The 26,155-nt window shown below is 42.6% G+C and overlaps 1 protein-coding gene and 1 pseudogene across 2 annotated transcripts; both read right to left on the bottom strand.

The window, feature by feature from the left end:
• Nucleotides 1-8,779: 8,779 nt before the first annotated feature.
• Nucleotides 8,780-16,195, bottom strand: LOC310923357 (uncharacterized protein; the record flags this gene model as incomplete). The annotated part of the gene is made up of 4 exons (XM_083885397.1): nt 8,780-11,293; nt 12,366-12,693; nt 13,221-13,390; nt 15,706-16,195. 4 exons carry the CDS (start codon nt 16,193-16,195, stop codon nt 8,799-8,801), a joined length of 3,483 nt encoding a protein of 1,160 aa, XP_083741523.1. The 3' UTR covers nt 8,780-8,798.
• Nucleotides 16,196-16,997: 802 nt separating this feature from the next.
• On the bottom strand, nt 16,998-23,613 carry LOC310923374 (beta-sarcoglycan-like; annotated as a pseudogene). Its single transcript has 6 exons — nt 23,587-23,613; nt 22,151-22,360; nt 21,185-21,370; nt 20,921-21,083; nt 20,277-20,408; nt 16,998-19,436 (listed from the first exon to the last, which is right to left on the bottom strand). The product of its transcript is annotated as a beta-sarcoglycan-like (transcript).
• Between the last annotated feature and the right edge of the window lie 2,542 nt (nt 23,614-26,155).

A 26,155-nucleotide genomic window follows, 5' to 3' on the forward strand; every position in this document is an offset into this window, starting at 1 on the left:
GAAGGAGGGCCAGGTCTCTCAGGAAGTATTTAAGGGGGCTGCTAGAGAATGTAGGAAAAAAATAGGGAGGCCAAAGGACAATTTGAACTCAAAATGGCAACTTATGTAAAGGACAATACAAAAGGTTTCTATAAATACATTAATGGTAAAAGGAAAGGCAAGGCCATCTTTTGTTCTATATTGGATAAGGGAGGGAACTTAGTAACTGCAGATGAGGAGAAGGCAGAAGTCCTTAAAGCCTTCTTTGCCTCAGTTTTCAGTGGGAAGATGACTTGTCCTCAGGACAACTGCCCTCCTGGGCTGGTAGATGGTGTCAGGGAGCAGAATGGTGCCCCTGTTATCCAGGAGGAGGCAGTCAGAGAACTGCTGAGCCACTTGGATATTCATCAGTCTCTGGGCCCAGATGGGATCCACCCCAGGGTGAGGAGGGAGCTGGCAGATGAGCTTGTGAAGCCACTCTCCATCAACTACCAACAGTCCTGGCTCACTGCTGAGGTTCCAAGTGATTCGAAGCTGCCAATGTGACACCCATTCACAAGAAGGGTGGGAAGGAGGATCCCAGTAATTATAGCCCAGTCAGCCTGACCTCAGTACCTGGTAAAGGTAATGGAGCAGTTTATATTGAGTGTCATCACACAGCACCTACAGGATGGCCAGGGTGTCAGAGCCAGCCAGCTCTGACTGGAGGGGTGGGTCGGTCGTGTTCGACCAACCTGGTCTCCTTTGATGACCAGGTGACCTGCCTGGTGGATGCAGGAAGGGCTGTGGATGTCTGTTTGGACTTCAGCAAGGCCTTTGGCACTGTCTCCCACAGCACACTCCTGGATAAGCTGGCAGCCCGGGGCTTGGACAGGAGCACTCTTTGCTGGGTTAGGAACTGGCTGCATGGCCAGGCCCAGAGAGTGGTGGCGAATGGTGCTGCATCCAGCCGGGGACAGTCACCAGTGGTGTTCCTCAGGGGTCTGTGCTGGGGCCAGCTCTGTTCAGTATTTGTATTGACGACATGGATGAGGGTATTGAGTCTTTCATTAGTAAATTTGTAGATGACACTAAGCTGGGAACATTTGTTGATCTGTTGGCAGGTGGGAGGGCTCTGCAGAGAGACCTGGAATGGTTGGATGGGTGGGCAGAGTGCAACAAGATGGAGTTTAATGAGTCCAAGTGCCAAGTCCTGCACTTTGGCCACAATAACCCCTGCAGTGCTCTGGGCTGGGGATGGTGTGGCTGGACAGTGCCCAGGCAGAAAGGGACCTGGGGGTTCTGGTCAGCAGCAGCTGAACATGAGCCTGCAGTTGTGCCCAGGTGGCCAAGAGGGCCAATGGCCCCTGGCCTGGATCAGGAATGGTGTGGCCAGCAGGAGCAGGGAGCTCATTCTTCCCCTGGACTCAGCACTGGTGAGGCCACACCTTGAGTGCTGTGTCCAGTTCTGGCCCCTCAGTTTAGGAAGGACCTTGAGACGCTGGAACGTGTCCAGAGGAGGCAACGAGGCTGGTGAGGGGCTTGGAAAACAAGCCAGATGAAGAACCACTGAGGGAGCTGGGGGTGTTTAGCCTGGAGAAAAGGAGACTCAGAGGTGACCTTATCACTCTCTACAACTTCCTCAAGGGGGGTTGCAGACAGCTGGGGGTTGGTCTCTTTGTCCAGGCAGCAACTGACAGAAGGACAGGACACAGTCTTCAGCTGTGACAAGGGAAATATGGGTTGGATAGTAGGAAGAAGTTTTTCACGGAAAGAGTGATTAAATACTGGAATAGTCTGCCTGGGGAGGTGGTGGAGTCACCATCCCTGGATGTGTTTAAGAAGAGACTGGATGTGGCACTCGATGCCCTGATCCAGTTGAGGTGTCGGGGCTGGGTTGGACTCGATGATCTTGAAGGTCTCTTCCAACCTACACATTCTGTGATTCTGTGATGGGACCCTGACTGGGGTTACTGGGAGCCACCAGAGCCACACAGGAAACCAGCTGTGCACACACTGGGAGGAACTGGGAAAAACTGGGAATGACAGGATGCATACTGGTGACAACTGGGAGGTACTGGCAGGGACTGGGATAAAACTGGGGGCAACTGAACCATGCTGAGGGAACTGGGAGTGCCTGGCAATGACTACAAGGGCAACTGGGATATACTGGGAGTACCTGAGACCATGCAGGTTGTGACTGGGATCACACTGGGAGCCACTGGGAATGTGCTGGTGGGAACTGGGACCAATTGTGAGTGACTGGGGCCCTGCTGGGAGAGACTGGCATCATACTGGGAGTGATGGGGGTTTTCTAGGGGTAACTGGGAGAACTGGGAACAGAGCAGACAAAAGAAGGAGGAACTGGGAGCAACTGGGACCCTGCTGGGGGAAAATTGTACCATACTGGGGAATAATTGGGAATGACTTGGCTCATACTGGGAGTGCCAAGGAAACTGGAACCACACGGGGGTGTGTGGTTACTAATAAACCTCCCTCCCCCGCAAAAAAAGCAACCCAACACAAACAAACAAACAAACCCAAAAAAACCCCAAAACAAAACCAAAACCAAAACCAAAACCAACCAAACAAAACCACCTCCCGGGGACCCCCCCATGTCCCCCCGAGGGCCATCTGCGCCTCGCCTTTGGAGCCCTGCCAGCTCCAAACATCCCCCCAAAAACCCCAAGCCCAGGGAGCCCAAACCCGGGATATTTGGGGCGAGCTCCCCCTCCCCGGGCACCTGCGGGATGGGGCCGATGGTCCCGGGGCTGCTGCGGCTTCAGGGAGCGCTGGAGCCGCCCGCTCCCTCCTCTGCTCTTCTTCCTCCCGCTTCCCGCGGCCGCTCCGCCTCTTCCTCCCTCCCTCCTCCTCCTGCCCCGTTCCCGAACCCCTCGCAGCCCGCGGGACGAGCGGGGATGGAGCCGGGAAAGGTCGGAAGGCAGAGAGGGCCCAGGGGGATGCCAGGACTGGCAGTGACTGGGCTGTGCTGGGAGCACCTCATCACCCCCGTCAGGTGACATTTTATAGGAGACCCCCGTTCCAAGACCCTGTGGGGGATGTTTTGCCCCCCCCGCCCCCCGGGGTGGATTTTTGGGATTCTCTCTGCCATGGCCACTTGAAGAGGCGCCTGTTTTGGGTTCCCAGGAAAACTCCCGTTCAAAGGGCAACACCACTCCCGGTGATTCCGGCAGCGGAGCCCCGGGGGGGGCTGGGGGTCCCAGGGGGGATTTGGGGGTCCCGGGAGGGTTTGGGGGTCCCGGGAGGGTTTGGGGGTCCCAGGTGATGCTGATGATGGTGATGGGGATGGATTCTCCGTTGGACAGGAGGTCACAGCTGGAAACCACCTGCACCCTGTGGAGACCTGGGAAGGAGGAGAGAAGGGACCCATGGAGTCGTGTCCCAGCCCTGTTGGAAAGCAGATAGAAATCTCCCAGGACCCCGTGCACACAGGCTTAGAGGCAGAAAAGAATGCAGGGGCTGCTTTGAAACCCTCAGGGAAACTGAGATCCATAAAGTCACACAGACATGAAGTGAGAATGTGAGTTTTAGTTTTAGGTGAGTAAAGATATGCCTTAAGTGCCTTAAGCAAATAAGAGACCGTATTAATTGATAGAAAAGCCCTAAAGTCCAGTTTAAAGTTCAGCAGCAATACCTTTTACAAAATAAAGTCCTAGATATAATATAAACCTAACAGAGTATTGCTGACATTGTCAGAAAGAATAGACAGGCTGTAGGCACAGGCCTTGTGTAAGAAATGATTCCCATTGTCACACAACTGTGTTAGACCACGAGAGGTGCAAAAAGACAGGAACAGCATCGTGTTTGTGGCTGGTTGGATGATTTAGGAATAGAATTCATTGTATCGGGGCTGCTGCTGCTGCTTCTGCTTGGGCCATGGGGACTCTGTGCTGGAAGGCATTTTGCATGATGGCCCGGACTGTAACAGCCTGACCTTGGTGAGGCTGATCCAGCCATGCCATAAACTACTTTTCCAAGCAGCAGCACCTCTCTTGTTCCTGGGCTGGCCGCTCCAACTTGCCAGCTGTCCATCAGCAATGTGCCCGCTGCTCCTGCCTGCTGCCAGTCCTTCCCTGGCAGTGACAGCAGGAGCTGCTCCTGCCGCCGGCAGCTCCTGTGCCTGGAGTCCCTTCCCGTGCTGGCAGCACCAGCTGCCTCTTGCCTTCAGCCAAATGCCTGCCTGCACCTCGGCCTGCCTTTGCCAGCTCTCTTTTCCCAAGCCTTTGACTCCCAGGCTTCTGCCTCAGCCGAGGGACATTTGTTATTCCCATCACCTGCTGCTTTGACACCAGGAACCATTCTGGTTTGACCTAAGAGGTGAATCATGAAGGTTGTGGTGCTTTCTTGTCCACAATGTCCTGTTAAGACCCAGAACACGTTGTTCTTACAGCTGGGATTGTGGCCGTTCCTACACCATTTATTCCACAGTGGATGAGTAAAGGAAATCTCTCCTTTTCCTTCCTAAGTTGAAGCTACAGCTTAGTGCAAGTGTGTGTTAAAAGAGAATGAATGCCATAATCCTCCTTTTCTTTTTTCAGTCACTAGTGAATAGCTCCCTGAAGGATACAGAAGAACTCAACAATGTTGTGCATACAATGAAGAAAAGACAACACAAAATTCCCTCTGGATGATGAGGTTAGAAAACCTGTTTTAATCTGTGTTTCTGTTTTAAGTCTGTTTTAATGTGTGTTTCTCACCACATCTACTTAAACTAACAAGAAATTAGGCTGATTTTCTCCACACTGAGGCAGTTTTGCAATGAAGCAGCAGCGTGTCATGATGCTAAATAAGAATCTGGCATTACCTCTAATGGTCACTGCTGCAAAGTGTATCAGTGCACAGCAAGGCAGACTGGGTCATCACAGTTATTCCTCCCCTCCCTTCCTGCACATCCCATTGTCTCCTCTGCAGAAGACACAGGCTATGAAAACAAGGCAAGGTTGCTCCCTCTTTTTCTTCTCCCACAGGACTTGTCAGACACCATGTTTTTTCAAAGCACTGCAGGTGCCCCTCCCCAGCTTGCTTCTTTCTCATTCTCCAAAAGAAGAGAGCTGAAGGAGTTGGAGGCATGTGAGTGCCTGATCTCTCTTTCCCTCTACAGGCTCTGCCTCCCCAAGCCCTGGTTCCCTGCTGTGCTTTGGCATGAGAGCCATTCCAGCCCCAAAGACAAGGGCAGTGGAGTTCAGCTGCAAAGCCTCTCTCTGCACTGAGATTGCTTTGAGCCTGCAGCCTCCATGGGCAAGGGCTTTGTGGGAGCAGGGCCAGCACAGCCTGTGCCCTGCACACAGAGCCAGGAAAAGGAGCAGATCCTGCTGCCTTCTGCTGCTGCTGATCCCAGCAGCAACTCCCCTGGCAGTTCCTGCAGGGAACTCCACCCCAAGGGCTTCCATCCCTGTCGTGCCTGGGAGAACTTGTTGCTTCCCAGTTGTCCCCCATCCCTGTGGATTGTGGAGCATGTCAGCACAAGCGTCCCTGGCCCTTCCTCCCTGCCCAGCCTGCAGCAGTCCCAGTCCCTGTTGCCTCCCCCTTGCTGCAGCTCCTTGGCCAAAGTGCTGCCAAAGGCAGCGGAGCTGGCTCAGGATCCCTGTTGGCTCCTGGGCTCCAGGATGACCTTCAGAGGGACACTTGGAGCGCACTAGCGTCCACCGAGGGTCACCCAGCTGGAAAGCAGCTTGGCAGAAAAGGGACTGGGGGTCCTGGTGGACACCAAGTCAGAGCTGAGCCAGCAACAAGTCCTTGCTGTGAAGAACGTTCCTGGACTGCCTCAGACAAAGTATTGCCAACAGGCTGAGTGATGATTATTCCCTCCTACACAGCACTGGTGAGGCCACACCTGAGTACTGTGTCCAGTTCTGGGCTCCCCAGTACCAGAGACACTGTGACATTCTGGAGGAGGGTCCAGTAAAGGGCCATGAAGATAATGAAGGGGTGGGAACTTCTCTCCTATGAGGAGAGGCTTAGAGCTGTTTAGCCTGGAGAAGAGGTGGTGCTGTGGAAAGTCTTACTAAAGTATTTACCTGTCTGAAGGGAGGGTGTGAAGAAAACAAAGACTCTTTAGTCAGTGCCCAGTGACAGGACCAGAGGCAAATGGGCATAAACTAAACATAGGAGGCTCCATCTGAACATCAGGAACTGCTCTCTTTTTCTGTGAGGATTGCCATGCATTTTTACAGAGTCTATCCTTAGAGATACTCAAAAGCCACCTGAACATGGTCCTGAGCAACTGGCTCTAGGTGGCCCTGCTTGATCAGGATCATTGGACTAGGTGACCTCCAGATACTGCTTCCAACCTTGGCTTAAAATTACTTCAAATGAATGTATATACATTGCAATTAGAATATTGTAATGCAGAACTGATCCTGAAGAAGTTTTTCATTGCATTTGTTTCTGATGAAGGCTGTTGCTTATCTCTGTTTTTCTGAGCGGGTGAGTCACAGTACCATGAAAAAAATTACTGCTACTATTCAAAAAAGTTTATTTTGTTGGTTTATGTGTAGGTTAAATGTACCTGTCTTCTCCTTTTATTTTAGGGTTATTTTCCAGCCCAATTATCAGCATATTCAGGAAAGATTGAAATGCTTTGTACCTACAGCAAGTAACTTGATGATTATCAAACTATTATAAGTATGTGTTTGAAAATGAGATTTTTACTTCATTCTGATTACTGTATTTGAAGTTCTTGATATGCTTTTCTGTATTTTTTCCTGTCCTGATTCACCGTATGAGGGATTCTGTGTCCTGTTGATTGTGGAGCTCGGCAGGCCATTGCCCTGTGAGAAGGGTGTGTTCAGACTATTGCCAACATCCTCTTGGCTGATTCCTCATGCTTCATTTACAAATATATACAGCGTACATTCAGGCACCTTTTTTTATTGAGCTTATTTGTGACTTTTTACCCACAGTCAACTGGGGTAGTAGCACCAGTGGGATCATGGGATTCCTACTAGTATAGGTGTCCTAGAAAATTCTCAGTGGCCAAATAAGCTAACCAGTTTTCAGTGTGAACAAGATACAGTGGATGAAATGTAAAGAAAGAAAACTGAGGATACAGTCTTGGGGTCCGTCTGTGTGAGACTGTGTAACTAATTGATATAGAAGGGCATGCGAACATGGGGTGGGTAGGGAGGAGCAGAGTATGATGAATACTGTGTGGAAGTCACAAAAAATACAAAGGTTTTGTATTAAAGAGCAGTTGCTAATGAAATGAACTAATATGAAGGAGAAGCAGCGGAATGTTTGGATTTGAATGAAGATGTGGTGGTAATAATGGAGAGATGAGTAGCAAAGGACAGTGGCAAGATAAGGCACAGGTACGAATGAATACTTTGCCACATGTTAAAATCCGACTATAAAGGAGTGAGTTTACTTTGTCTGACAAAGTAAACTTTATGGAATAAAGGGAATCTTAGAAATCCTGCAGCTTCTCACAAGTGGTGTACTGTCTGCCTCACCTCTGAAGCATTCTCATGGTCAGAAAAAGATGAGAAAAATAATATTCCAGTATATATTTTGAAATCCTGTTGGACTGTTGCACAAGGAAATGACAAAACATTTCAGTATATGAGATATCAATAGAGCACTAGAGTGGATTTTTTTCCCCTGTGATTCACAAAATTGCCTTACTTGTATAGTTAGATTTCTTAACATGTTAGCAGCTGCAACAGCCAAAAGGTGACAGGCCTTGGAAAACTGTTAATGGTGTTTGAAGACCCATAGATACCAAAATACCAAGTCAGTGCTTTTTTCAAGCATTGCGTTTTTAAAGTTGTTTTGACCACAAAGAATTAGTGTGTATAATGAGCTTTAATGAAAGCTGGCAATGGCTCTTTGTTCTTAGTTTTTTCTTTAAAGGTAGTTTCAGTGATGTAGTGTGCCATTGGACTTGCTCGTCTTGTGATGGAATTGAAAAGTGTTCCTTTTGTTTGGAGTTTTAGGAGTTAATTGTGTCTTTGTGAGAGTTTTCCCAGAGTTGTAGCCAGCTTCCTGCATTTTCCTAGAGCTGAGTCTGCTCCCTTTCATGATGACATTTCCCTTCAAGGACTGCATCAGTGGTACTGAGTCTGTTGAAAGGGCCTTGGGCTATATACAGAGATAATTTTACCTTACAATTTGCTATCTTTTGGCTACTGATGTTCTAAAATAGCAGTTTTGAACTGCTCTTGATTTTCCTCTCTTAAGTAAAATTCTCAAGTGGGTATAGGATCCTTTGTCTTTTTTTTTTAAATTACCCTGCCTATGTCACCACATCTGCAAACTTTGGGTGATGTCTCATTATAGCTACATTTCTATAACTGATGTTTCTGCAAGAATTGAATTCTATTCTGTTTCTTTGAGAAAGGTGGTTTTCTCTCTTCTGCCAGATTAAAAAGAAATTTTTGAAATGTAATTGAATACTTATTGGACTTTATTTATCTTTGCAACACTGGGAATTCAGAGACAATCCACAAATCTGTCTCAAAAAGCAGGAGACAGTAGTATGTACCATTTCACTGTATAGGTTGAGTCCCATAAGAAAACACAACAGTATATAATGTATATTTCCATTTGCATTTATTTTAGACAAAAGGACAAAAGAGTGAGTATCTGAAGAAAATTCCAAGGGAAGTGATATATTAGTATCAACTACCAATAATGAGAAAGTAAATATAATTCAGCAACAGCTTTATTAATATTCTAGAGTAGCTTTTTATAAAGTCTGTTATTGGGTTTTTTACGAGTACCCTTCTAAACAGAAGTAATTTCACTTTAAAACAAAATAATGTTTGCACCTGCTGTAATGACACAAACACTGTGGGAGCTTAGTATTACCATTTTGTGTTTCAACTATTGAAGTTTGTTCTTCTGCTTTGCAAAATATTAGCAAATCCATCAAATGCTCTTTTCTTCTTAACAAAAAACTGTTCCTGTCCTGAATCTGTCTGACTTCTTTGGTTGAGATTTTCACTGGAATTTTGGATGTGTTCTACAGTTGTATCAGAATGGTTCTCCAGTTCTGTCAAAGTAGTATGATCCTTCATCTTGCTGGAATCAGTGCTTTCAGAGATTGTATTTCCTGTAGGCTTTTGTGGGAAGGAACATGAACTGTATGGTGTACTTTCATTGAAGAAACCTTGTGGGATTGAGAACGAATATGTATCCTCATCATCACTCTGATCCAGTTGGAAGTGATCATCTGTTGTGAATTCTGAAGAATTACAAAGATGAAGCAGATCTGCCGTAGGATTACAAGTCTGCATTTCATCAGGCAGACTGCAGCTGCTGGTATCCTGTAATTCTGTGAATCCATCAGAATTTTTCTCATCAGAACCTCCTTGCATTTTATCTGCACAAGCCTGCTTCACCTGTGGTAGCAAGTCATCTTGCTTTGTAACAAACATGAAATGTTTTTCAAATGTGTGTTCAGGTAGCAATTGAAGAGATGATTCTTTGCTGGAATGTAGCGGTGATGGTTCTTTTACAACTTCATTCAAGCCAGTATCAATAGGAGCAAAAATAAAGCCACTGTCCTCAGATGTACTCATGTTTCTTCTTAATGTAATGTCTGCTTCGCCATCATTCTTTTCAGGGGACTTCCTGGCTATGTCCTCATCTGTACTTCCTGCTGGTGCATTGTCTTCTGTACTTCCTGCTGGTGCATTGTCTTTCTGTTCCGTGTGACTGAAGCTGAGGGAATGCTGTGGTTCTCTGGGAAGCAGAGACAGCTGCAGTCCATCCTCTTCAGAAGTTTTCTCTGTGTCATATGTGGGAAAATGTTTTAACTTAAGTACCGTGTTACCAAAATCTGTACTTTGACAGTAGAGAGAATCAGAAATAGAGTTTTGTGCTGTTGACTCTGCATTAGTAAAATAATCAAATGTATCTGGAATTTCTTGACTTGAAGAACTGACTGTATCTGGATCTGACACACTTATGTGACCACTGCATTTATCAGAATGAGGGGATGCTGTTTCATACATGGTGGTGTCTGATCCATAATTAATAGTGGTTTCAAAATAATAGGCACTGTTCTCTTCTTGATTTTTCCAAATCTGCTGAAGTTCAGCAGTAATGGTTGGAGACTCTGGCGGTGTTGCGAACTTCTCAGTTCCACTGTCTGTATTCGTTTCATCTAGTGATGACTGATAGACTGGCAGGTTGTCACTAACATCAGGCTGTTCCAGTTCAAAGTCTGCTAAAGAACTACAGTCACTCATTGTGAATGGAATCCCTTCAGCTGAAGAGCTGTCACCAAATACATCAGCTGAAGCATTTTTTTCATCTGAATATATCGTTTTACAGTCATGCTTTGTAAGGGGAGAGTTTTCTATTATTTCATAGATGCTTAAATTCTCAATATCTGCATCTCTTCTGGAGCTACTGGGTGAAATAAAATGTACAATATCACTAGGTATACTTTTGTTGCCATTTAGACCAAGTTGTTCTTCACGGCTTTGCATTCCCTGCCTAAATTTTCTCGTGTGCCTGGGTTCATTATGTGAAACAATACCTTTTCTTTCTGGAGCACTTGGTGTAGCTTTTGTGATCTCAGACTGCAGCAGACCAGAGTTGTTTCTTACTTTCCTGTTTGGTGTTTGTGCATTGCTGTTCCGGTAATCTGTCCTTAAAAAAAATAGTCCAGTATCATAAATATCTGTACTTTCATTACTGTCTATACTAGTTTGGACTTTTGGAAACACTGGTGTTTTCTTCATGTTGATCTCAGTATTGCTTGGTTTCTGGTACCCTGCTTTGGGATTTGGTGAATGTACACCATTGCCAGAAAAATTTTGATACACAGTAGAAGTTTCTGTAGGAAAAATCTGTGTGTTTCTTAAAGAACGCTCATCACAAAACAATGTATTATGCTGTGTATTTGTTGGCTTGCTTGCAGAAGGCTCTCTGCTCAAGGTTTCATCTGAAAAAGCCTGATTAGAATATGTCTGTTCTGAACCTGAATTTTTGTTCCTGCGCATGAGTCTCCAAAGTCTTTCCAGGTAGGGTCTAGCAAAAGCACCCAGACAAAAAGCACAAAGAAATGTAATGACCACAGAGAGGGAGACAGCCAGTGCAAAGTTTGGCTGTGTTTCGTTCTGCCTAAAACCAGTGTTAGTGTCCCTGGCTTTTCTAACCAACAATGCTGAAACTTCTTCGTTCACCTCTATACTGTAAATGAGATACTTCTCTTTTCTTGTATTGAAAAGACACAAATATAATCCTTCAGCAGTTTTCTCAGCATTGTGTACCACTAAATTATTCATTTTATCCAGTGTCATATGAGGAAGACTCTGATTTTTTGAAATTCTGCCCTTAGGTGTCCACCAAGAGATTCCATTGCCTGAAATGAAAGAAAATACAAACTCAGTCTTTGTTAAAAGCATAGTGTACTTGGTTTGCAGGGTCCAGTGATGTTTTTAAGAATGTACACTGGACTATCTCTCATAATTTTAACCGTTTATTATAAACCCCATTTTCCTTTTATCCATCCCGAATAATTTGACATGGTACAAAGCCTGTTAAACCATATCGCGGGCCTGTGCCCACTGCCTGCCATCTAAAAACACACTACATACGGGGTCTTAATTGCAGACTTTACAATTTGTATTTTTGGCTTTGTCTTTGGAACAGCTTTTGTTCCCAGCTAAGTTTTGCTGCAGTCCAGTGTGCTGATGTTTATCCAGGTTTTTGTGACTCTTTTTGTAAACAGACAAAGCAGGTGGCATTTCTGATATTTTCTTTTGGGGATGAAGTATTCCCAGGGGAAAGCCTTACCACCTCCAAGTGCTATTAGCCCTTTAAAGTTAAACCATTTTGCCTTATGGCTCGTGACAAATACACCTTCTGGTCTAAGTTTGGTCTTAGTTTTCAATCTGTGTGGTAAATCTTGGCTCTATAGGTTTTGTTACTTATACCCTCAATGATCTCTATTAATTTTAAATGTAAGCGAAGTGTGTGCTACGGTAGCTGTATGTTTTTAGAAGAAATAGAAATCTTTTTTCTCTGCAAATAAACTTTCATTTTATTTTGCTCTAGCTGAACACTGAAAACTGTTGCATCCTTCTTGGTTTTCTACATGCTTCAGAAGTGCCATCCCATTATTTGGCCCTTTGTTCAGTCCAAAATGAACCAATACGTTTGCAATGCATTACTTACTGAAACTTACTTGTATATTAATTGGCATCACTTCCTCCTTTGATGTAAGGAAGGAGATCAAGAGTCAGTAAACCTAACTTTAAAATATTCTAAGCAGAATACTACTTTCTTATGAAATATTTTTGCATGTTAAACTGTTACTTAGTAATTTTTAAACAGTGTCTTTAGAAACATACTTTTAAAAACCAGATTTATTTGACTATTCTGCATTCATTTGGATTTTAGCAGCATTTGGATGGAGTGCCTGATATACATACCTCTTATGTTGTCCAAGTTACAGGTCAGCACTGATGTCCCTTTTGGGACTGCGGCCCTTTTGACCAAAACTTCGTCCCTGCAGTTTAAATGGAAACTTGAAAGATACAGCAGAGGTTTCTGGGAGTTGTTGGCAGACTTACTGTATGAAAGGCTCCATTTTTTCCTTGTGGAGTCAAAGACAAAATGAAATAAATGTTTAAAAGCATTTAGCCAGCAGTTAAATATCCAGGCATTCTTTGACAAATACACTTCAAGTTGAAAAAAGTTCAAACTGAGTAGTATCTGTGGTAGAGGGATTGTCAGAGCATTTCCACGGAGATCCAAAACCTATTTGGAAATAATTCAGAATTAATTTGATAAGGCTCACAATGGAATCCTTATTCCAACATCTTACAACAGTGTTTTAGTGTACAAGCACTTCTGTAGTTCTATGAACAATACATCTGCTTAGGATTTCAATAATGTTGATCTAAGCTTTTTAATGCAGATGAAAAGTTTAAATTGTGGTGTTTAGAATTCTCCCATTGTAGACTTACCTTTGTGTGAATAGGGAGCTGCAGGGCTCTTGCCATGGAAGGGATGGAGGTAGAAGGGGACATGTATGTGTTTAAGGCAGTTATAGATTGGTTTGTGGCATAGAGAAATTGTGAATTTATGGTTGTATCTTGTACATTTTAGCATGTGTTTTCCTACATGTAAAAAGCAAATATAAAAAAATATTTTCACCATTTGCTCTAGTTTTTTATTTATACACTAGTATTATAATAAGAATCATATAATCATGCTTAATAGTTGGTAAATAATATCTTTAATGATTAAAATAAAATATTCTAACAGTTGCATTGCTTTACAACCTGTAATTTGTTGAGATCTCTGAAGGCATCTGGATGAATTTTAGTTATCTTGTTGTTTCGCAGGTCAATGTCCTTCAGCTGTGAACGGTTTTGAAAATCTTTTGGGTCAATATGTTGTATGGCATTGGATGACATATGGACAGTTTGTAAAGACTGCAGGAGGCCTAGTCCTAGGAAGAAAAAAACCCTATTTTACATTTTATAGTCTTGTTTTCCCAACTGCATCAAGTGTCTTTATAAAATGCTTTGCAACAAAATTCCTTCCATTCCACTATTGCAATGAGTAGCTGCAGCCTTTGTGTTATGCCTTTCCTGATCAGTGGTTGTCCCATTCTAAAAGCTGCATAGAATCAACAGCTAGCACATTAAAATATTCCGTTAATGAATGTCTTAAAAACTGACACTTTCATAAAAGCACTAGCATTTCTTTGTGCTATCAAAATTATTTTGATCTCTGTACTTTGCGCAAGCTTCTCTGGAGAACTAGAGGTAGGAAAGGAATGTGAAAAGGGTAAAATATATTGAGTTGACAAGTTCCTAATATGTTAATTGTAAGTAAAAGATAAAGATGAAAAAGGTGATACAGTATCTCCTATCCATTTGCATGGGTGGTTTCATGGGAGTTTTTCATCTGTGGAATTATTTGAACTATATTCTTAGGATGTAAAAGAAATGAAAACAAAACCATGTTGTTGCTTGTGCCCGTCTGCCTGTGAATTATGAAGCATGGCAGTATAATCTTCAGTGTATCCTAGTTACAATAACATCCACGTTACATCAGAACACTTGATAGCTGGAGACACCTCATTTTTCTGAGGTGCTGTGAAGGCAGCCCTGAAGCTCCAGCCTGCAAGGCCCAAGGGAGAGGCAGACGTTTGAACACTCAGCATTCCCACTGATGATGAGTGTTCAGCACCACAGTGTCACTCTAAAGTGATTTTTGGGCATTGTTGAGAAGCTGCTACTTCTTAACAATTTTGCCCTTGGTGTCACCTTGTTTACCAGAACTAGCTTTTCTCAGCCAGCAGCTCTGTTTGCAGAGTAATTGATCTTCGGGTTTATTGTGAAAAGCAGAGGGAATGATTCATTCCTGGTATAAAACTAGAGGTGGGTGATAGGAAAGGCATACAGAAGTTCTGTAAGTTCATAAATTCATCACTGCACCTGTGTGAGGAATTGTACTGTGGCTACTTCCCTGAATTTAAGCTTGTGCCAAAAATATACACTGGTATGGCAGCAGCCTCACTCCTGGGGAGCTGGGAGAAGGGTTTCTCTGTGGGAAACCTCTGCTGTAGAACTGCTGTTTGTGTTTTCTTTCCAGAGCTTAAACCTCAGAATTTTAGTGAAGTATTCTGGACAAGAAGAATGTTTTGAACATGTATTTAAATGAATATAGGATTAAAGTATAACTTAAAGTATGGTGGTACCATGCACAGCAATTTGAACTTAAAAAATTTGAGTCTCTTATAGAAGAGGATTCATCTGACTGACCTTCTAAGGCATCTTTTAATGGGCAGTCATATTTATCTATAAAACCAAATCAAATCTTCATCAATGTATTTTATAATGTAAGGTTTTTATACTGTCTATATAGATACCTTGTCTGTACAAACACTACAAAATCATTAAGTGATATGGGTTTTCTTTGTGCCAGAGAATTATTTAACAGCATAAAAGGAGAACAGAACTTTTATGACCCTGTGTAGGGGAAAATATATTATCATCTTTGCGTGACTTTGTGGGGTAAGTGGTATTTTTGTCATCACTTGTCCTGTATTTTCAAACTCTAATGAATCTGATGGTGTTATCAGACATCAATAAATTCAACATATTGTATAGGACAGCATTGTTCATCTGGTAGCTTCTGCTTCATTTAAATAATTTGGCCACTATGAATCATCCCTGCATAAAGGTTAAGCTCCCAGCATAGTTCAGTGACCAGCAAAGCCTTTCTCAAAATCTCTTGAAACCTTACAGCCCTCTCCTGTTACACCAAGGTGTCACTGTGATTGAGTATTAAAGGTACTGAGCAAAATTGTTTGGAATGAACAAAATATATTTTCCTGTCTCTGAAATACTGAAACTGCAGGAAGTTTTATTTAATAGTGTTGATTTCCTTCTGAAGGCTAGTATGAAATTCATAGTCTGTAATTTTTTTGACCTTTAAGGTTCACAACTGGAATGTGGAGGCTGATGTTTTTCCAAAGATCCTTATTCTCCTTTCTATACAACAAGCAAGAATACTGCTCCAGTTATATTTGACTACTATTAACACAGTACAGTTGCTAAGACTATTAAAAAACCTAATAAAGTAAACAAACAACTGATTTACTTCTACCTCTATATTTGCCAGTGAAACTTTCCCTCACCTTAAGCATAATAAATTGGGAAAGTCACACTCTAGATTCAGTAAGGTATAGAAATTATATCCAAAACCAACCTACCCCTTGGGAGTCAAGTCCTTAAAGATTTTTGAAATGCTTACCTCTTGGAACTGTATTATTTCTTTCAACTGACAGTACTTTCAAAGCAGGCAGGAGACGATCAACAATGCTGTACTTTTTAGACCCGTGTGCAGGTGTAGGCATATCCAGTGTGAGGGTGTGGATGGCATTACCATTGAGGTTTAGAGTTTCTAAAATGGGTAAATTTGTACAAGTAGTTAAAGTGAGTTCGGAAAGCAGGTTGTTACTGAGGTTCAGGTGTTTTAGCATCCACTCTTCATTTCTTCCATCAGAGCACACAAAAGTTCTAATATTACTGTAACTCAAATCAGCTGTTACTGCTGTTTTTGATATATCTTCTGGAATAGTAGATATTCTGGTAAAAGAGCAATTCAGTAAGAACTGCCCATCCCAGTGGCACTCTGAACGGTGATGTGTAGCAGGAAGAATACGCTGTGACTTGGTTCCCACTGATCCAGGAAGATTAAAGTAAAGGACCACAGCTATGACATGCAAGTGAAGGTTATCCATAATATCTAAATCTAAAATGTAGAATTATGGTTAAATTCAGCACAACAAGAACAGAAAGTAAATGTAGTTTGACATTTAAAAAAACATTTTAAAAAATCAACACCAAATAACCACAGCATTACCAACATTCTGCATTAAATAGAATGGAGTCTTATTTTCAAAAAGTACATTAATAAACTGGTAACCTCCCCCTCCCTCCATCCATCCCAAAAAACAATTAGAACCTTTTTTTTCTTTTCCAGCCTTTTGTCGAGAAACACAGCTTCTTGGGAGCTTGAGATCTAACAACAGTGGAGACTTTTGAACTCTGCTTCAGGTACTGCACACAATTACACTAAGCAAAGTCCACCACATACAATCTATGACAAAGGGGTGTGGAACAATTTTTATACTTCCAGTTTCTTACACATTCTTCATATTCTTAAAATAAACACTTCTGAACAGCAGCTGCATTGTAAAATTTATTGTATTATTTCAAAACAAACGTTTGAAATTCTACAGCCTTTCACCCATTGGAACAACCACCACACTTAGAGATGGTGAGAACTCTTCACATGCAAGTTGTTTCAGCGTACCCAGTATAGCATTTTACACAGGCATGTAGAATGCACTTTATACACAAAAAATCTTAAGTGCATCTGTGGGACTGAAATAAACAGTGTTCTACTCTATGTTTTTAATACATACAGAAAAATGTACCTTAGGCAGTTAGAAGATAAATAAATGCTCAACAGAAGGCATGTGTGGTGCCAACGTTTATCAAACTGCATAATATAAATGTAAAATATATTAACAATACATAGTGGCTAGCAAATTTGATAATTTATTTCATTTGGTATTTTTATGACTGGTTTTGCTACATTTTGACAAAAAAAATCCACACTTGAAAAAAAATTCTGCAGATCATGATTTAAGAGTACCTTTGTGACAAAATCTTTCAGCTGTACATTGCACACAGTATTTTAAAAAGAACTCTTGATAATTATGGGAATCCAATACTAGCATATAGACATGTCAGTATTAATCAGAGAAGAGCTTTAATACGTGTGTAATCTAGTTGACCAAGGCATTTTCAAGATGTATGTCAGCTTTGAGGATACTGCTCTTTATATTTTGTGTTTCCATTTGTATACAGAAAGTGACAAGCTGCCATTAGCATGAGTGACAATTTGAAAAATGTTAGTTTATTTCCTCCTTTTAACTGTAACAGAAATTGAGTTACCGCTTAGCAGCAAAGATGGGTGTAAAGCAGCAAAATGTGTGTTAAAGTGTTTAGTAACTATTATCTCTGATAAAAGTCTGAGGTCCATAAAGACAGTATGCAAAATGTTAGTACTTCCCCGTAATCTTTAGTGTGAGAACTCAGTGGTTTTTGCTACATTATATTCTGCTTATTCTGATTTGTCAGAACGGCTCCACTGCTGACCAGCCCCAAACCCCCAACAACTACTGAGCATCAAAATCTGCCTTTGAGCAGTGAGAGAAATACAACTCCTCTGACCTCCCCCATGTGCTGTAATGCCTGACTTATGAATATCCCTCCAGCAACCACTTCCACCCATACACGTTCTGCATGAGCGTTTACTGCCTTCCATGAAGTTCAGAAATTGGGGCCTTAGAGTTGAATTTCTTGTTACAGCAGGAGCTGATTTGTATTTTATGGAATCCTACGTACTTTAAGCACTGTAAAACAAGGGTAGATGGTTTACCTTCATGTAACAAATAATCAGTTCTGAAGTTAATGTGCAAAACTCATGCAACTTGAAGGTAATGAAGGGTGTGCTTATCAAAAATCTTGTCAAAAAGCTGTTACAAACAGTTTTTTGAGACCTCCAACATTAAGATTACTTGACGCTACTGCTAAACCAAGCTATTTTAAACTGAAGAAATACATGGGGTGGGGAAAGAAAGAATCTTATAAATAGCTGGTTTATTTTTAGCTCAAAACACATCACTGCTGCAAATGCCACTGGAAGGCTGCAGCAGGCCCCAGTTCACCATAGTTTCACTGTTGACAAATTCTGATACACATAGTCTGATGTCCTCCCATCACGTTTAGAATTACAAAACTGCAGTTTAACTTCAGAATTTAATTCCGATGTTTCAGTAATGCATCAGTACTGAAAATTATGGGGAAGGAGAGAACTGACCTCAGACACTGCTGCAACAGTTAAGCTTAGATTATTACCTATCGAGTAATGGACTCAGACACTGTTCACATTAGAGCACCTCGGAAAACACTATTTTTGGGTAGTAAGCAAGTTGTAAGTACATCTTTAAAAACGTACTTCTAATATAAACACATTTTGTAAGTATTTCACATAAATTAAACAACTGCAGAATGCATTAACTGCACAGACAGAATGGAAGTTCAAGCAACACTTCAATAACTGCAAGACTACTTCAAAATTCAAGTTACATTTCCATACTCAGTATTACTTTGCAAATATTATTTATGATAGCACAGTTTTTTTAATAACATGAGAATACATGGCAGAAATCATGTGATATTTTTAAGTGAATCTGGCATTACCCCTCAGTACACATCTGGTAAACCACCTAAGTTTGGGGTAAATCAATGTATCAACAAGAAAGCAGAGAAAAGTCTGCCACTTCAGCCATCCTAGGAGAATCTATTTTCAACAAAAAGTTGACATTCGTGTTGAAGTACTTCAGACTGTGGTTATATTCTCAGCAGTCTTCAAGGTCTTGAGACAGGACAAAAACCTCCTCAAGAGACTACTGTAGGCAGTAGAGGTGTTGCCAAGATCATGTTCTTTTACATATATTCTACTGATCCCAATTCGAGAAGGTACTTCAGTATGCACGTACACTGAAAGCTTATAGATTCAGTGCCAGTACTGCAGCTAACAGGATGATGACCTAATACTGCTGACTGTAACAGCCTTTCCTTAAAAATACAGTGTAAGAAATGTTAGCATAAACTGCTGCAAAAAAAGAAACCCTTGAAGGCATGCAATTACTTCATACAAATATGTGTAAACACGGAGGAGACCTGTCCCTGCAGCAGTTTCTTTCAGTGCGTGGCTCCACAGGGGTTGACAGAGGTCTGGCAGCCCATGTTGTGCCCTGTCACCTGAACCTTGAACAGCGTCCCGTCCGCACACATGCACAGCTTGAAGCGCAGCCAGTTGCCGTTATTGAACTGTTCCCCGTGAGAAGAACTTGGCAGTCGTGACGGGCTGACCATCACAGTTCCGTTCAGGATGATGCTGTTTTCCTAGTAAGGAGACAGGAAAAAAAAAAAAGAAGTTGTAGAATTACAACTTCTAATGTAAATAAGGCATATTGTTTTTGAGAAGGACAAGCTGGTTTAATGGATAAATAACACGTCTAGGATGGCTGTAGAATCAACAGTAAAAAAAAAGGTATGTATGCAAATGTTTAATTTTTTAATAACAATTACAGCAATGCCTGTGGATTTCTTGACTATATACAGCAATGTACTTTGCTATTTCAGTGGTGTATCGATATTGAGAAAGACAGCAGTAGGGTGACTTTCCACTTGACATTCTTATTAGCAAATGCAGTAAATATAAAATATGGACATGAAACAGGAAAGAGTGTTTGAATTCATGCATGAAATTCATTCACATTTGAAAGTGCATATACCTTTATTTTTATCCTTTTTTTCCATCGTTCTATATATACTACCATCTTAATCTCCAAAAATCTTAAAGAAATGCCAGTGAATCTTAGAGCAGCAGCACAGAATGCTCCAAACTATATGCTCTGCTCTTCTGGCAAACATTGCCATCCCTGGTTAAGCTTTCAGAGGAGATTAACTTCCTTTTGGTATTCATGCCAGTACAGAGGCCAATATATTAGCTTTAACTGCGTTGTAGGTTTTTGGTGTCTTAATAGCGGTAAATCAATATTACCTGGAACTATTCAACCACTACTTAACTGCAAAGTAATAAACCATCTATTTAAATCCAAATGACTTCTGTGCATGAGTAATTTTATAAAATTTGAAATGACATAAAGCTACATCAGTTTACTATCAGCCTAGATTTGAAACTAAGCTGTTAGAAGAATTGCTTTAATTTGAAATACTTACTGCTTTAAGTTCCATGTTTCCACCCATTCGAAACTCAATTGTCTTGCCTGTGATGAAAACACCTTCATTTCCCCGGACAATGGCACGACCATCAACCTTTATGTTTAGATCGCTGGTTGCATTGCTGGTAATCTAAGAACATAACCAAAAAAGCTGTATTACACCTTAATGAAAATGTGCTACTTGCATTTGTCTGAGTAACTTTAATTACCGTAAGAGTAGTGCTGTGCAATGTAATAAAAACCTTGAATGTACTTTTTGCCCTTCTGCCATTAGCTTCTGCATATTTGTTATTTCCCACGTTCAGTTTCAAAACAAGATCAGTGAATTTTGGAAGGTATGTGAAATTAATTTTTCTTGTATAAAAAAAAACAAATTTATATGACAATTTTATGAGATACACAGCTAACACTTGTACCAAATACAGGCTTCCTGTTAAGACAGATGATGTAAATTTACCCCTCATTTTCACTTAACCTGTTCCTCCTATGTATTCATAGTTGTGAGTGGTTTTTCTGCAACACGATTGCTCAGTGTTTCCGAAGGCACACTCAGCCCTCTATAAAACCACTAACCCAACTCTACTTTTACACAAACAAACAATGGGCTGTATTCTTATTACTTACAAAAGATAAGAGACATACCCTCTCTGTAGAGGCCTTTTGTACATTCAATATTTTAACTCCATTTGGCAGATGAAATTCATGGGTTTGTTCGTGGGTCAACAAATTCCATGCCAATATCGCTGGTAATAGAAGTTTTGTCTTTTTCCACGCTAAGCTTGGTTGTTCCTTGCTGAAATACAATCTTCAGAAACAAAGTCATGAACTTAATGATGTTTCAAATTAGCAATGTGAGTGTAATTCTCTAGTGTTGCTCACAAACTTTCAATTCATGTTATAACTTACAGGCTGATTATTCCCAGTGATCACCAAGTCTTCATTCCGTCTCCCTCCTACAGTGCTTTTATATAAGGGATGTATAACACCCATGTCAGACACTTGCTTAAACCGCAGTAAGCCACTCTCATGGAATTCCATACTGTCACAACCATTGGGACCAATTCTTACCACTGCCCAGATAACCAGGGTAATCTGAAAGAGAAACACATTTTCAATCATCATGTTGATTGTTCGGATCTTCCTACCACAATTATTGTATTAATTAGATGTTTTATTTGAACAATTATTAATGTCAATGTTTAAGTGAGGTTTGAGTTTACTGTAGTCTGTTCCTATTGAAAACATCATAACACATTTAATTATGAAAAGCATTTAAAATTATTTTTAGACTTATTAGAAACAGTAGCTAAAATTATTTCTATATATATAAAATGTTAAATTGCATCCACAGTTACATCTTTCTTTTGTTTAAGGGTAACCACTGACTAAACAGATTTCCTGAACAGTTCAGCTTGGTATATACTTAACGTTGAACTGCAAGAATGCATCCTCAGAGATGGATGTGCAATTACAAAAAATAATTTATTATTTCTCATTGACCAAGCAATAAAAATGTGGTTATTAGAACAATGAAGTTTTAAAGTGCAGTACCTAGTTAATTCTAAATGTTCACATACAGCTCTGTAATGTAAAATATAACCATATTTTATATGCCATATATCCTGAATTCATATGTACTAGTAACACTTCTCATGGGGTGACCATGATAACCGAAATAACCGTGCCTGAATTTACACCATTCTTCCATCTAATCTTGCTCAGACTACAAAAGAACTAAAAAGAAAGGAGAAAAGTGGGAATCTCCTTCAGTACATTATAAGTCCTTGGCCATCCTGGAAGTTTTATTTTTTTAGTGAACTGTCAGAATGAAACACGACCTAATGTTACTTACGCTATAGCTATTATACTCACAATCAGATTGATGACGGCCAAAATAAAAAGAACAACAATCACACATATGGCCAAGTTGCCTTTCCTGCCACGTAACCCTGTCTTATGGAGACGGTCTTCATCAATTGGAATGTATCCTGCTTTGAAGTTGCTGTTGTGCTCCTTATTAACGTTCCTGCGTTCCACAGCCTTCTCTCGCATAGACTTCTTCACCGGGCCGTTAGAGCTTTGCTGTAACACGGGGCATGGGTTAGCTTCAAAAGGCACGTAAATTAGCTACAATGACACACACATATGTATGCAAACAATGTAAACTGACTAGTGGAATATACTGGATATTATGTTGAGAATAATTTTTCCGTCTGCCACCCTGCTGTCAGAATACACACTTAGAACCACAGCAACCTCTGCTAACATAATGACTAAATTTAAAATCCAGATACTTTCAGACAATATATGACTTTAATATTTATCATGGCAGATGGGAATTATTAATTATATTGTTACAGTTAAAAACCTAAAACCAGCTATCAAGAAATTCATCAAGTTTTTACCTCTCAGAGATGATACAGGACATAATCCTGCACGTCATCTGCCAGTACACAGGATTTTAGTTCCCTCCGTGCTCATATGTGATAGACTCTCAGTGACTATTCAAGAAGAGCATGGTGGATACAGTTTTTAAATTAGTTTGACAGTACAGGGTTTGCATTCAACTCCTGTTGCTTGCATGCAGCATCGAGAAAGATACTGTGAGGCTTCACACCTGGCATGGGGAACTTGGCCGGAGTGGCTTTCGTGTAATAATCTGAAGTTATGACATTGTAAGGGATTTCCTCTCAATGTAACAAATTAATAGAGGAAACTCTTGTACATATTCGTAGTGAAAATAAATCTTTAATGTATTTTTGTAGCTGTCCAAAACGGAACGGTTTGTTATTTAGGGATTCACATGTTCAAAGAAGAAGCTTGATCTTTTGGACGGAATTAAGTTTGTTCACTTGAATCCTAAAGCTACACTTAAGTGACTGCACTTGCACGTCTACGCTGAAGTAGCAACACCGTGTTTTCTTCTGCTGCTGAAGAGCTAAGAGATAGTACTGAGAAAGGTGCTTGACCTGACAAGTTTATGGAGATGTTCGGGCCCCGTGTGGCCCTGCAGAGCACACACGACCTGCGGGCCCCGGGGCACCCGCCGCCTCCCGCCCCGGCCAGAACCCTGCGCCTCAGTGCAGTGCCGGGCACGCACCATTGCCGTCTGTGGCACACCCACGCCTCGGGCAGCACGGCGCCGCTGCGGGCCGCCCCGCCCCGCCCCGCCCGGACAGCAGCCTCGGGCCGCCTCTCCCCTCCCCGGCCGAGCGGGTCCCGCCCGCTCACCGCGGGCCCGGTCTCCCCTGACCCCGGCGGGGACGGCACCGCCGCCCTCCCGTGCCCGTGTCCCGCCGCGTACGGACCTGCTCGGGGCCGGCCGCCGCCATCTTGCCCCGCTGTACCATCGCTGTTACACCCGCGCCGCCCGAGGAGCGCTCCCGGAGCGACATCGAGTCAACGCAACACCCCCAAGAGCGAGCTAACATCCTGCCATGGCCAGAGACTTAAAGAGTTTGGTGGGCGCGGGGAGCGCCCGGGAGCTGCAGGAGAAGCTGGAGAACTGGCATCAGGAGTACGAGGTGGGTGCCGGCGCTCCCGGGCCGGGGCGGCCGCCGCCGGGCGTTGCAGTGGCCGGTTTGGGCCCCGTCCCGCGCCCCTGCGGTTGTCGCCCCTCACACACCTCTGAGTGCCAGCCCCGGCTTTTTGCCTCTTTGCCCATGGCGAGGCTCCCTGAAAACAAGGGCCGGAGGTTGAAAGTGAGGTTTGAGGCACACTGGCTCTAAACAGGAGAGAGCGTTGGAGTAAAAGAGCGGCAGGTGAAAAGGACCCGGGGCGGGCTTGTGCTCAGGAGAAACCGGCCGTGGGCCAGAAACGGGCAGGAGAACGGGGGGGAAGAGGTGCTGAGGCGGAGAACGGGCTATCCAGCACCCCAGCCCTTCTGGGAGGGGAAAGAGGCTGCTGCAAGGCCACACGGCCCCGAGGGGTCAGAACGGGACTGAGGGAAGAGTTTCGGCTGCAGAGGGAATGTAGTGGAATCCAGGGAGTGACAGGAAACTGAGGAGGTGAAACAGTGGAAGAAATAGAGAAGGTGTGAAATTAGGGAAAGAGGAGGCGGAGGAACATGAAACTTGTCAGGTGTGACTTTGCTCAGTGGAAAATCGTGACAGAGTTTTCACTCCTGCATCCCCAGGTTTCTGTACCTTCAGGATGTAGATGGGGCTTGTGCTCAGGTCAGGAGCCTGTAACCACCTGCTGTGTGCTGTGCTTGGTGAGGAAAGAGATGCAGCGTTTCCAGGGAAAATCAGCTATTTTCTTTTACTTTATGGTTGGATAGGAGTTACAGTTACATAGCCAGTGTAACTCTCTGCAGGATTCATGACAAAGGACAATTTTAGGGAGTTTGAGAGTAGCTGGTAAAGCTACCACAGAGGAGGAACAGTGCCGTGCATTTCAAAATCTTGCAAATGGATGGTGAGGTAGACCTTAGGAGGGCTGAGCAGCAGTGGGGGCTGACCCCTCCATCATGAGTTGGTTGGGAATAGTCTTTCAGGTCTTGGAAAATGAAGATGAACAGTTTCAGGCTGCTGTTGCAGGAAAAGAGGAGCTGGCAGATGGAAACACTGTGTTATGTTGCTGTAATGAGCTGGAAAAATGCACTTTTGTAGCTGTGTTCTTGTGAAGGTGAGCAGGTTGACAGTGCTCCCCCAAGGCCCGAGGAAAGCATATTGCAGCAATCAAAACACAAGCTGATGGGCACATGGGTGGGATTTTCAGCTCTTTTGGAAGCTTGTAAAAACCATACGGAGTCATTAAAACCTGAAGACCTAGAGAGTGATCTATGTGGAAGGTGATACACAGGTTACAGATAAAGATTAAGGAAGGAAGTAAAAAAGTGTGTATTCTTCTGGCAGGTGTAGTTTAAATTGCAAAATTTTCAAAACTGCATTTGCTGAACGTGATGTAGTTTTGTTGTTTCCTAGGCATAGTTCTGGGTTTTGCTCCTTCAGTAGTGTATGTTTCAGTTTGTAACTCTTAAAAATCAGGTGAAATTGCGTGGAGACTTCATGTGACTGCTGACAAAGCAAGATAAGAGCCTTTTCCTTGTATGTGTTATTTCAGCTAATATGGAAAACCAGATTTTGTTTTTTTTCTTTTAATCCGACAATCTGCTAGATTATTATTTTAATAACTGTTGAAAGATTTTAACCCAGATTCATAATTTCTATGATTCTTCTTTTAGAGATACTTGTGGTTGCAGCATCTTTATAATTGAAAAGGAGTATGTTTTCTCAAGTAGTGAATTATCTGAGTGATAGAAGTCCTGATGCATTGTTCATTTGCCTATTAAAAATGTGAACCTTAAAAAATGAGTATTCTAATGCATTCAGTAAGGAAAGGTTGGAAAGATGTAATTACAGGGGGGAAAACGTCGTGATTGTAGCTTTAAGTAAGAAAGCCCACACAGATGTAGTAATGCATGTTGGGGTTTGTAAAGTTTTATGTACATTTGTCTGTGTTTTATGTACATTTCAGTTTAGTGTACCCCAGTTTTATGTACCCAAAATGGCTTCCCTGGGCCCTGTTCCCCTGACTCCATCTTGTTGTTTACCACTTAAGTTATATAACCCTCTGCCTACCCTCCCTGGAGACAGTCCCTGATTGGCCCGTCCTTCCCGCCACAGGCCCTGTCCATCACCCTCACCCCCCATGCCAATCTCCCTGAGGCCTGGGCCTAGGGATTGGCTGGGTCCCTTCCCGCCTTTTCCCTGGTCACTCCTGGTTGGATCACCCCTCACCCTTGCCACTCCCTGGTTCCTGCTCATTGGTTGTTCTGCGCTTTCCCCACACCCACTCTGTGTTGTATTTAAGCCGGTGCATTTGTTTGCTCGGGGCTCTCCCTGGAGTGCCCGGGCAGGAATAAACTTCTCTGAC

The sequence above is a fragment of the Zosterops lateralis genome (genome assembly GCF_965231275.1).
Source record: "Zosterops lateralis genome assembly, contig: HAP1_HAP1_SCAFFOLD_49, whole genome shotgun sequence".
NCBI classification, from domain to species: domain Eukaryota; kingdom Metazoa; phylum Chordata; class Aves; order Passeriformes; family Zosteropidae; genus Zosterops; species Zosterops lateralis.